At 33.6% G+C, this 13817-nt stretch overlaps 1 protein-coding gene across 1 annotated transcript in view; it reads left to right on the top strand.

The window, feature by feature from the left end:
* TRDN (triadin) overlaps positions 1-13817 on the top strand; it is a 307272-nt gene that overhangs the window by 237033 nt on the left and 56422 nt on the right. The window contains exons 23-24 of the mRNA XM_039223086.1: positions 3826-3876; positions 10074-10124. Coding sequence (XP_039079017.1) covers positions 3826-3876; positions 10074-10124 — 102 coding nt within the window. The remainder of the gene's footprint in view (positions 1-3825; positions 3877-10073; positions 10125-13817) is intronic.

The raw sequence follows: 13817 nt of genomic DNA, 5'->3' as shown, positions 1-13817 counted from the left end.
AAAGAAGATATACAGATAACAAAAAAACATATGAAAAGATGTTCAATGTCATACATCATTAGGAAATTACAAATAAAAAATAATGAGATGTCACTGCACACCTGTTGGACTTGCAGAAATACAAAACACTAAACACATCAAATGTTGAGGAGTATGTGAAGCAACCGGAACTTTTATTCATTGTCAGAGGGAATACAGAATAGTGTAGCCACTTTGGAAATCAGTATAGTGGTTTCTTATAAAACTAAATATACTCTTGCTATATGATCCAGCAATCATACTTCTTAGTGTATGCCCAAATGATTTAAAAACTTGTGTCCATGCAGAATCTGCAAACAAATATTTATACCGCCTTTATTCATAGTTGCTAACATTTGGAACCAATAGATCTATTGTTCTATAGGTATGCAGACATTTAACCCATGATATATCTATACAATATTTTTTACAGTGCTAAAAATGCATGAGCTATCAAGTCACAGACACAGAAAAACCTTAAATTCTAAGGTAAAAAAGTCAATCTTAAGTCTTCTCATTGTATAGGCCCAACTACATGATATTCTAGAAAAGGTAAAACTATAGTAGAAAGTTCAGTAGCTGTCAGGGGTTTCAGTAGAGGGAGGGATGAGTCAATGGAGCACAGGGAATTTTTAGGGCAGTGAAATTGTTCTATATGATACTATAATGGTAGATATATGTCATTATAATTTGTCAAAATCAATAGAATGAACAAAATGAATAGCGAGCCGTAATGTAGACTGTAGATTTTGGTTAATAATGATCTATCAGTATTGGCTTATTGATTTGTAACAAATGTATCATGCTAATGAGAGATGTTGATGATAAGGGAGGCTGTGTTTGTTAAGGGTGGGGGTATTTAGGAGCCCTGTGTACTTTCCATCCAATTTTGCTGCAAACCTTAATCTGCTGTAAAAATCATTAAAGTTCATTAATTTTTCAAAAGTATATAAATTCAATAAATTAGTCCACAAAGTGAATTTCAAAGTATATTTTGAGATTCTATATCATGAATAATGGGAGTATTCATAAAAAACTCTACTTACTTTTTATTATATTAATAATTTTTAAGTTTACAATTTTCTTACATTCAATTATATTTTTTTTAATTTCTGTGCATCATTTCATAAAATAAATTTCATGTTTGAGTGCTTAAACTATTATGTGACTAATTTACAAGAACTCACATAAGTGTGTTTGTAGAAGAAAAGTTCTAATTATGAAAAGAAGTTCAAAAGACAATACGGACTATAGATAATAAGTATTATTGTAATTAAAATAGGATATACCATATTTAAAATGAATAGATGATTAGAGCTCATTGTAAACATTGAAATAGGTATATAAGTATATGTGTTTCAGATTGGAAATTCACCATCTAAAATTTCTTAAATAATGAAAAGTAAAGTGTTAGGTTTAAACTTCCCAGAAAAAAATGGTAGGTGATATTAAGTTGAAATATACACTTTCTTGCCCATGAAAACTGCCAAATATCAACAATTTCATTTTACTTTGATACTTTAGCCAGATTGGGATTGAAAAGTTGGGTAATAACTAACCACGGAAGGTGATTATAATGATTATTACGTTTTAATGTAAATGTTAAAGAGTAATTTTCCTAATAATGTGTGGTTAGCACAAAATTTGGCAAATTTATTAATTTATCCAATAAATAGTTATTGAATTGTTAGTATGTGCCAGATGACACGGTCCTGCTTCAGAAGTATTTGGAAAGCTATGGCAAATGGGTAGTTACAGATAACATTGATATGAGGTAGTGATGCATACATGCTCACTGGTCATTCTGAGGGGGAATCTGAGATGCTATCTACTACTTTATAACCCATTATTCTCTCAGTGCATAGTATCTAGCACTAACTTTGTAGTTTGATAGTCTGGGTTCAAGTTCCCCACTACTGCTTAATAGCTGTGACCTTGGGCACGTTTTTACCCCTCTTAGATTTGGCTGTCAAACTATGAAATGTAGATAATACCTAACTCACTGAAAGAAAGAGAAATTGAAGAGATTTGTTTTAGTCCACTCGAGGTTCTTATAACAAAAGTAGCACAGACTGGGTGACTTACACAGAAATGTATTTATCACAGTTCTGGAGGCTGGGAAGTCCAAGATCAAAGTGTCAGTCAATTTGGTTCCTGATGAGAGATCCCTTCCTGGTTTGCAGACAGATGCCCTCATACCTGATTTGGTAGAGAGAGAGAGACAGAGGCAAACACAGAGACAGAGACAGAGACAGAGACAGAGACAGAGACACAGATCAGTTCTCTTTTGTCTCTTTTACAAGAGCACTATCCCATTCATAAGGGTTCTGACCTCATGACCTAATTCCTTTCCAAAGCCCCACCAGCAAATACCATCATATTGGGTTTTAGGCTTCAACATATGAATTTTGAAAGGACATAAACATTCAATTCATAGCAAAATCATATGTAAAATGCTTAATGATATAAAATAACATTTTATCTTTGTATGTGAATGCAAGGATGACCAAGACATAGCTTTACCTGCCCCCAAGCAAATTACGTAATAATATTTTTTATACAAATGTGAGAACTTTGACAGCTTGGCATAAACATGATTAGATGAGAAAAATTTCATGGCTAATAAAGTTCTTTGCAAAACAAAATCTTTTGTAGCAGATTTAGGGCTCAGTAGCTAATTCTCTGCCTAGGAGGTCCTAGTTTACCTTGGCTCCCAAATATTTAAAGAAGTGATTAATTTCTTTTTTTAAATCATTGCATGTGCTGATCTTTCTGCAAAAAGCTGGGCAGAGATAAACTTAAATGACTAATATGCACCCCATTGTAGTACTCCCCAGAATTCTGATCAGTATTCAGATTATTGGCATATAATGAAGACAGAATATCAAGGTATATGCAGAGTCTACTCTTTGCAGCTGGGCTACACAGCCTAAAATCATCATAATTATAAAGTAAAACCAGAATTTATTTTTTTTAATGTTTTATTTATTTCTAGGAGAGAGAGAGAGACAGCGTGAGCAGGGGAGGGTCAGAGAGAGAGGGAGACACAGACTCAAACAGACTCCAGGCTCTGAGCTGGCAGTCAGCACAGAGCCCGACGCGGGGCTCGAACCCACGAACAGTGAGATCATGACCTAAGCAAAAGTCGGACACTTAACCGACTAAGCCACCCAGGTGCCCCTCATCTATATCTCTTTAAATCTTCTCTATCTGCAAGGTCTGCCTCAGTATCACCTGCCAAAGGTTTTCCTGATCCTATCATTTAGCTATTAAGAACCAATACCTTTGTGGTTGAGTTCAGAAGAATATCAGTTCAAATCTCAGGTCTCTTGTCATGAGCCATGTGACCTTGGAAAAGTTATTTAATCCTTCAATGTGAAAAACAGAAATAGTAACAGGATCTACCTACCATACAGAGTTGTTATGAACATTGAATGACCAAACAATAGAGAACATTCCCTATTATATATAGTAAATAGACAATGTTAGCTACCATTATTACATAGTCTTTCTCCAAAGCCTATAGGATTTTATTTGTACCTTTTTATGTGTCTATCATAATCTTCCAACTGTGATAATAACTTGTGGGTTTATTTTGTATCTTTTGCATATTTTACATATGTTTTGCAGGCAACTTATCCTAGTTGACATGTCTGTCTTGAATATCAACTCAGAGCCTCTCTGAGTCTTTAAACCCCAGTGAAAAAACAAAGCAACAAAACAAAACATGAAAAAATTCGCAAGTTTTTTTCTCTTTCTCTGTCTCTGATTCTTTGTAACCTTTTCTCCCTATGATTCCTCTTTCAGAAATTAGAAAAGAAAAATCCGGGAAGACTTCCTCAGTTTTGAAGGATAAAGGTAATAGAGTCAATTTGACATAACACTAGAAACTTATTAGCAAAACTCTGAAAGAGTCCATAGTACATTAGAGTCATCTCCTTTGCATATGTGTGAGCCCAAACTGCACAGATAATATCATAAATTTGAAAACTTGTATTTATTTATTTGTCCCTCAAAAATTTTCTTCTAGTTCATTATGACATAAAAAGTGCTCTGAATACAATTTCCAAAAGGAAGAAAAAAAGAAAAAGGACTTTTATTAAAGAATGAAAAGAGGAAAAAAAAAGAAGGAAAGTGAAAGTTATGGAAAGAACTTGCCTCCATGTGCTTTAATTCTCTTTTTTCTATTCACTCATAAAATACATATTTAGTGCAGAATCCATCCAAACACTTGTCAATCACTGGAGAAACGAAGGTAGCAAAGCCAGTAATAGGGAGGAAGACTCTGGAATTAGAGTTCTGAATTATTCTTTTCAAAGACACTTAGTCAAGTTCTGTCTACTTGAGTCTTGTTCTGGTTCTTTGTTGCTATGAAAAAGCATGACATTCTTATTTCAATTTTGTGATTTCAATCTCTGGAATGGATTGATTTTCCTTTCTGTCCACCTAAATCCCAGGTCTCTTTCCAAGCATAAAGCATCAAGCCTTCTCTATTTCAGCTTTCCCTGAACTCTCTCATCTAAATTCATACACTTATATATTTATAAGCTAATACATATGTGTACATATACATGTATATGTGTGTTTTATCAATTATTTGAAATGCCATCTATTTAATAATTACTTTTTTGTGAATTTAATATACAATAATCAGAACATGTACTCACCAGACATCAGGAATACAAGAAAGTCATGGTTTTTGCTCTCATGGAATTCACAGTATTACTTACATAATTAATTAAAGAAATAAGAATTATAGGGGAGATATACAGGGTGCTCTAGTCAAGTGTGGGGAATCTGAAGAGGCTTTCCTGAAGAAGTTTTATTAAACTCAAGTAAGAACAATGAAGAATTAGCTAGAAAAATGTGTAAGAATTGTTTGAGCAAAGCAGGGCATCTGCTGTTTGGTATCTACTTTACACATTTCGCTTTAGCAAGTTGTGCTTGAGATGTCAATCATTTTATAAACAGGGAAGCTGAAGCATAGATAATATAAGATACTCAGTATCACATTGTGGGTAAGAGGGGAAGACAAGAATCCAAGTAAGTCTTTCAGATACTAAGGTCCATCTCTTCATTTTAATACAGATACCGCTTATTCCTTAAAATAAGGTTCTTATATTTCTATTCTTCAAAGCAATTTTGCTTTGAGTGTAGAGTTCATTACCTAAGTTTGAAAAATCTATTTGACACAGATGCATTGGCTCTGTAGTATGGAAATATATGAAAATATAGCCCTGGTCCTTTTGCTATTGAGGGGGCTCCCCTTAATTCCCACAGAAGAGTTTAGTCTATTTTTTCTCCAGTGATTATCTGTACTCCTCAGTCTCCTTTCTCATTTTATCTAACAGTTAATGAGATTATTTTTCTTGATTGTATGAGAACTGAAGTGTCATTGAAAGATACTACCAGGAAAATCCAAACATATATGGAGATATATAGAGATATCTATAACTAGATAGATAGATAGCGATATAGATATATAGAGATATGTATATCACACATATTTGTATATGATTTGCAAACCGTAATTAATACAAAGTAAACCTTCCCTCCTTCCAATGAAGTATGAGATGCATTTATTTTGGTTCACAATTATGCCACAGGAATATTTAGACCATAATTATTTATTCACAATAAAAGCAGTTCAAAAGAAAGATTGGAGCTTACTTCTAAAACAACCTTTGAGGCATTGATAATTATCAAAGATTTAAACTGTTACTTAAAATACTTCACTTGTGCCAAAGCTTAAGCTAGTTGGAAATGGTAGTTGTAAAAATTTGTCCTGGAAAATATTATCTGGGGAATTTAAATCCACACTGACCACTTCACTAAGCAGACTCCTGTAATTTCAATTTTCGTTGTTATTGTTATTAATGTACAATTTACAAGCAATTTCCTAGCGAACACTTTGTTTTCAACGTTAAATCGTGTACTTTGCAAGATGTCTCCACACTCACTAGAAAATTATGTATATAAAGGTTCAATGCATATGATTATTGATTTAGAACTATTTCAAATGCACCTGTTGTATTATTCAATTGTGTTCATGCCGTCAAATGTCTTTGTTATGTATAAGTTAGATATTATTTTAGAAGAATTTTATTGCCACTTTCCCTGTATTTTCTGAATATAATTTATCATTACAAAAAAATTCAAAGAAAAAAGTTATATATTATATATAGGTAAAATTTCAGGGACGTTTAACACCTCTGCAGTATTACTGTATTTGAAGAGGCTCTTTGAAGCCTGCTGCTGAGCTGTGGCAGAATCAGAATGCAGCAATTCCACTTGCTAAAAATCCAGTTATTGCATTGGAGTCACAGTATTTTGTGAATTATTTCTGTTAAGCTGCTGTAAGTTTGCCTACATTTGCCAGGTCTTATCGGATTCCACTTGCATGTACACATTAGAATCCATACTGAAACAATGTTACAACTCATAAACCCAGGCTTATTACACAAAAAATCCTTTGGGGCCCCATTTATTGGGAATATGATGACCATGAGCTAATCAGGCATTTTTAGGGAAACATAATTAGACTGTGCCTTTATTTAAGAAGATAGAGGTGTAGTGTTGGTTGTTCCAAAGAAAAAGAGCAGGGGAAAGACACATCTTGCTGGCTTTTGCTGCTGGGTCAGCTTCTGACTTTCCTTGGCTGGTGGACTCACCTAAGACCTCTCAGCACACCTATGAGAGCAGAGGCCTGCTTGTGTGACCTTGAGCATCCAGAAACCAGACAATATTGTTAGCCACGCCTGGTATTGGTTATATTCCCTATCTTATTGACACTTCTAACAGCTGGTCTGATTTATATGAGAATGGAAGATTCACCCATGGACTGAGGAAATGCAAACTGAACCCAAACAGGGCAACAAAGAGATTAATTAATTATCCTCTACTACAAATTCAATAGTAGCACTCTTAAGTTACTCTGGCACTGGAGTAATATGACAGATGTTAGAGGTATTTTATAGTTTTGTGACCCAGACATGTGTGTGTTTGGATCTTATGCCAGAGAATTCTTAGCAGAGCTTGTCTTTCCTTATATTCTGATGCTCAGGACCATGCACCTGATGATCCCCCAATATCTATTTGTCATCAGCATGCTTTCTCCTGGCCATTCCCACCTGTGCAAACAAAAGGTAGAACTAAGGATGTGGTAAGTTTTCTGAGGACTTTGAAACTGACCCCAATGATTTATACTTCACTGTGGACACTCACCCTAGTTATTACCGCCTTTGTCTGGGGCAGTGTAGAGGGATTAAAAACCTGAAACCATTTTCCTATTCTTTTGTGAATTTTTTTCCCACAACCTCCTTGCTCAGATGAATTTGAGAGTTCTCCATTATATCAAAGCACCTTTAAATATGTTCCAGATATTTTTAAAAAATATTTTTACTGTTTATTTTTGAGAGAGAGACAGAGGGTGATCAGGGGAGGGACAGAGAGAGGGAGACACAGAATCTGAATCGGTTCCAGGCTCTGAGCTGTCACCACAGAGCCCAAAGCGGGGCTCGAACTCATGAACTACAAGATCATGACCTGAGTTGAAGTTGGATACTTAACCAACTGAGTCAACTAAGTACCCCTAGATCTTGATAATCAAGATTTATAAGGCTTTCTGTAGGATTTTGGACAAACATAAATAAACTACTATATTTGTTAAATCACACCAAAAAGTGTTCTCCAATGCTTTGCTCCTGACAAACAATACACATGAGTTAAAAAAAAATACCTTAATAGCTGACCCAAGCCAACAATATCCCTATCCTACCTAATATAGAAGTACAGAATTTCCATATAACATTCTCCACAGTTTTGATCAGATTTGATATCCCACTCATTTCCTACTCCAGGCTGTACTTCCTTTAATCAGATGAAAACCCCATGAAGTAAAAAAGGACACTGAGAGGAAATGAGCTTCAAGAAAGTCACTGCAAGCAATGATCCAGCCTGGGAGCAGAAGGCATCTTCCCATTATTGAACTGGGAAATGAAAATCACTTTTGGGGTTCCTGGGTGGCTCAGTTGGTTGTGTGGGACTCTTGATTTTGGCTCATGTCATGATCTTGTGGTACTGAGATCGAGCCCCAGGTTGGGCTCGGTGCTCTCAGTGCAGGATGCTTGAGATTCTCCCTCTCTCCTTCTATCTGTGTCTCCCCCCATCCCCTGCTCACACACATGCACGTTCTCTGTCTCAAAAATGAACAATTAAAAAAAATACATTATAAGGGCACCTGTGTGGGTCAGTCAGTTAAGCCCCTACTTCGGCTCAGGTCTTCATCTCATGGTTCATGAGTTCAAGCCCTGGGTTGTGCTCTGTGTTGACAGCTCAGAGCCTGGAGTCCGTTTCAGATTCTGTGTTTCCCTTTCTCTGCCCCTCCCCCAATCACGTTCTGTCTCTCTGTCTCTGTCTCTGTCTCTGTCTCTCTCTCTGTCTTTCGCTGTCTCTCTCTCTCTCAAAAATAAAATAAACTTTAAAACATTTTTTAAAAATCCATTTTAGTGGCCTGGGTGGCTCAGTTGGTTGAGTGTCCGACTTCGACAAACTTTCTCCACATTTAAAGGGATGAGTTTATAACTTTCAAATACATTATAAATTTGCATTCCACCTCTTCCTTCTTTCTCCGTCAACGTCAAAGCTGTCTTGTGGGTCCTCTCCCTCAGTCTTGTATTTTATAACTACTTTAATCTCATGCAAACATATACACTTTCCCACTTAAATCAATATGCTGCATCTTGAACTTGAAATTCCAGGTGCTGCACTCTCCCACCCCACTAGGAATCTGTCCCCACCATCACTTCTCATTTCACAATACATTAATTTTTTTTGGATTAGCCAGGAAATGCAAAAGCAGTAAATTACCCCCATTAGCTTGAAAAAAGTTAATGAAGCTTCTCAGTCTATTCAATCCATGGCTCTTGATTTCATCTTCAGATGCTGAAATACAGAAAAAAAAAAAAAATAGGCCCTTCTTATACTCAGCACATTAAATGGCAACACGGACTTTTCCTTGCCATCAAAACCATTTAAAAATATTCTGCAAACATATGGATATTTAAGGCTATAGTTTATCTACCAAGAAAATCTTGCTTTGAGGGACACAGCCTTTTCAATATTACTCCCATGTCCATTCTTAAAACTGCCCAAAGTCACCTGGACTCAATTCTAAGTGATTGCTTGAATGAGATATTTATTTACGAGTCCTACTGTCATATTCTGCATTCCCCCAAAACCATAGGTAGGAATAGAACAAAGGGATGGAAGGATAGATTTTTCCCCCTTCCCTTCTCTTCTCCCTGCATCAAAAGCCATTTTTGTCTATAAAATGTTTACTGAGATATGTTGCAGAGAAGACAGAAGAGTAAAAGTTTTCCTTTTACATAGGCTGTTGAGGAAGTATGATCCTATTCAAGACATCACCACATATATGTCTGAAACACATGATATGATTAGAGTCACTTTGTATTTGACCCTGGTAGAATAAATGAAGTTTTTGTTTTGTTTTTTTTTAAACTAAGGGTAACGTTGTTAAGATGTTGGGTGTTTATAAATAAAATTGTCTCTTGTATTTTATTTCAGTTTTATTCTTGAAATGTGTTAGCCTGATGACTAAAGCACCACATTTACATGACAGATGCAGGGTTTTCCATTTGTTTATTTTTTAAAAAATCGTGTATCCTGAAAGAAGTAAACTAAGTTAATGCTGATTATAACAGTTTGGGGAGACTTCAAGAAGCCATATGTTTTACAAAAATTACAGCTAAAATAAGTTTATATCCATCCAAAAGCCCATTCTATTATATGAACAAATAGATTGTAACTCATTAAACAATTTACATTTATTTTAAATGAAAATGATCAGAAAGGATGGCTTGTTGTACTCTTTACTGTTGTTTCCTTGTCTCTGTATGATTAAAAGCATTTTTACAAGAAAACATTTATATAATTTCCACCCAAGTTCACCTTACTGATAGCTCACTGACTCCATTATATATGTGTTCTCAAATCCTTTTATCTTGTCTTCAAATAAATGCTCTTTTTTTTCCTAGAGCCTATTAAGGGGAAAGAAGTAAAGCTTCCAGTTTCCCTAAAGCAAAAAGGTAATATTGTATAATGAAATGTGAAACACATTGATCTGCCTATTGCATATTCAGTTATTTGCAACAAAGCAATATATCATTTATTTTTCTGGCTTTTAAAACTATAACTTTTATATGCCCTCGTATACATGTGAGCAAAGGAAAAAGGATTATTTTCTCAAAATTCTAATATTTACTATGAAATAACATAGACAAGAGTAGCTATGTCAGGAATACTGTGAAAGCTTTTTAAAATGTATATGTTATTCTGATTCCACGAGTCTGTAGTGGAAAATCTGCATTTAATAAATATCCCAAGGTGAATCTTAAAAAGAATACCTATGAAAACAAAACACTTAAGATAAAAACACTTAAATATCTCAGTGATAGCTTGCCATTCTGTTAAGTTTGGATACAATAAAACTCTAAACAAAGTTAATAGCCAGGAGAAACTTAAAGATAAACTATAGTCCTAAACCTTTATCTTATATAAATAAAAATGGAGTAGTCAAGAAACTTCAAAATTATTGTGATTTGCAATACAGTCAGCATTAGAAATCTGATCTAAATCAAACACTTCCAGACTTCCCATTATACTAAGATCAAAGTAATGTAGATTCTGATATGCACCAAGATATATTCCCTAAAGCATAAGTAAATATAGTTAGTCTAATGTAATATATTTAGTTTCTGATTAATCCCAGTACCTTGTATTGGTACGGTATCATCCTGGGAATTTCCTATTGTCAAGATGAACATAAGTATAGTAGTGAAACCATGAAATTATACCAATTATACTGAATGTTAGAAATAGGCTAGAAATATATCTGAGGAGAAGATCTACATGAACTATTGACCAATTAATGTGCAGGGACTTAGTGGTAAAAATTCCAGTTTACTGGCAATATTTTATTTAAAAGAAAAAAAACCTTTTGGTGAACTTGTAACACATATGTTGGGGTTGGGAGGGTAGTGGGTGAGCTGGAGGAGGGGAAGGCAAACAGAGGACTTAGAGAAATGAAAGGCACATGGAGAGTCTTCATTAGTCAGTGTAGCAATGTATTAAAAACACCCTTAAGTCATATTTTTCTAACTTTGCAATTAATTTTAAATTAAACAAAATTGCTACTTAATGAAACATAAGAGCACGACCTTTTTTTTCTCAACCCATAGGCATACTTGATTTTTTTAAAAGTATTTTAAAGCAACATGGATTTCAAACCTGTTAAGGCTTTTATGTTTAGAAATGTATTATCATATTTAAAACTTTATCATCACTTATGCTAGTAGTTATTTCAGTGCTATATACAGTTTTATGCTATCTTGGTACAATATGTAAATCAGAATATTTTGCCTTGCAAGAGAATTCTTACATGTAATGTTAAGTGCCCAATAGATAGCAAAATGTTGCTACATTGTATTATGAACTGATTGTGAAAAACAGTGACATTCCTGTAAATTTACCTAAGCACTAATTTATTTTAAAGAAACTCTAGATTTCTTTAGCATGATCTCATTAGTGATTGGAGTGGACACTTACACAACAATGTAAGGTGAAATGATTTGATGCCATTAAGTAACTTAAATATTCAATGATGCTATTATTCTTTTGCCAATCTAAAACAGAAATATTTTTAAAAATGAGAAATAGACAAGCATATTACAAATTTCCACATTTTTATTAAGGAAGTTCAGTTCAAAAATTTTCCCCTGGAAGAAATGCATGTGGAATATATACATATGAACAAAAAATAATTCAATTTCCACCAAAATCACTTGATTTGCATTTCAGTCTTTGATCACTGGACATATCTACCTAAGAGTTTCCCTTTTCTTTTACCGTCATTCCAGGAATCCTTTTTTATCATCCCATGCCACATGGTCAGTCTAACGCAAGCTAGTTCATGGTCATAGGTAATGGTGGTGGAAAAGAAAGCATTTTGGAAAAGATAGATTTTATTATCATCATACCCTTATTTCATCAGTTTTTATATTATCATACCATTTTCTCCCTAATGTTTAATGACAAGTATGTATAGACAAGGGAGGGGTTGCATAAAAAGTCAATTAAATGCAATCACCACAACTATTATTTTATTTTATTTTACCAAAGTATAATTGACACACAATATCTAATTAGTTTCAGGTGTACATCATAGTGATTCAATACTTCTATACATTATGAAATGGTCCCTGAGAAGTCTAGTTACTTTTTGTCACCATACAAAGTTATTACAAAATTACCAACTCTTCCTCCTGTGCTATTCACTACATTCCCATGATTTATTTATTTTGTAACTAGAAGTTTGTACCTCTTAATCCTTTTCATCCATCTTGCCCTGCTCCCAACCTTTCCCCCACCTCTGGTAATCAGGAAATTTGTTTCCTGTATCTTTGAGACTATTTCTGTCTTGTTTGTTTTGTTTTCTTTTTATAGAGTCCACTTATAAGTGAAGTTACATGTTATTTTTCTTTCGCTGTCTGACTTATTTCACTTAGCATAATAACTTCTTGAGTCATGTATGTTGTTGCAAATGGCAAGATTTCAGTCTTTTATATGGCTCAGTATTCCATTGTCTGTATATGGTTAGAGTAGGATTTAAGACAAAAAGAGAACAAATACAGAGGACATAACCTTCACACTGGGAAAATGTATTATGATGCATATAATGAACAAAAGATGAATAACCACATTATGTTTTTAAAATGTACATTTTAGTAAAAATAGAACAAATACACCTGAAATGTCATATTTGTCTACTTTTATTCATTTTAAAAATTGCTATTGAACTAACAACTAAAAAATAAATTTATAGTTACTGAAATGTGTGGGTAATGTTTATAATTTTTAATCAGGACTTACTAATTTATTTCCATGATATAGTAAAAGTCAATAAATTACTCTCTAATTTTTTACTAAATATAGTAAATATTTAGTTATATTTATATAAGCCCCATTTCAGTATTAGGATGATGTACATAAAATAACTTTAAGTAATCAAAGGAAGGTTATTATAGTCAGACTTCAACGTCATGGACTTGATATTATTTTACAAGGTACTAATACAATTCTAAATTACTTCAATATATTGTAAACCAAGTTCAATAGAAATGGATGTAAAGAATTCAATTTGGGACAAAATCAACTTGTGTAGATTTAAGACAAAAACTGTACAAAATCAGTATACAGAAATTTTGCCTTAAAGAAACCCTCAAGTGAGTATGATTAAAGAATCCAGCTTCTAAAATATGAATTATACTGTTAATAGTGACTTCAATAACTCATATCACCATTGCACTTTACTCTTTATTTCAAATGATTTTGAATCATGGTCTTGTATTATATGTAGTTGATAAGATATTATTCCTATTTTTGAAGCATAACTTAACAAGGTAAAGGTGACTTATGAGCAAAATGATTTTATCTTGGTTATTTTAGTAAAAAATTAGTACCAAAGTGCTGTGGAACATGTGAACATGTAAAATATTTTTGTTCCTATTTGCTCATTCTCCTTCTGTGTTTTTAATTTTCTGATTTTTCTCCAGCCCTCTCAATATCTCCTTTTATGCTTTCTTCATGAAACTTAAAGTGATTGTCCTTATTTCAGAATATCATATTTGATTCCAAATATTCTTCATTACACAGAAAACTCTTTATACATATATAATATATATATTAATTAATTAATTAATATATATATATATATTAAGGTA

Source organism: Hyaena hyaena, unplaced genomic scaffold, assembly GCF_003009895.1.
Source record: "Hyaena hyaena isolate Hyena2069 unplaced genomic scaffold, ASM300989v1 scaffold_1262, whole genome shotgun sequence".
In the NCBI taxonomy this organism is placed as follows: domain Eukaryota; kingdom Metazoa; phylum Chordata; class Mammalia; order Carnivora; family Hyaenidae; genus Hyaena; species Hyaena hyaena.
Note: the sequence above shows the minus strand (reverse complement) of the source record. Positions and strands in the feature narration are given on the sequence as shown.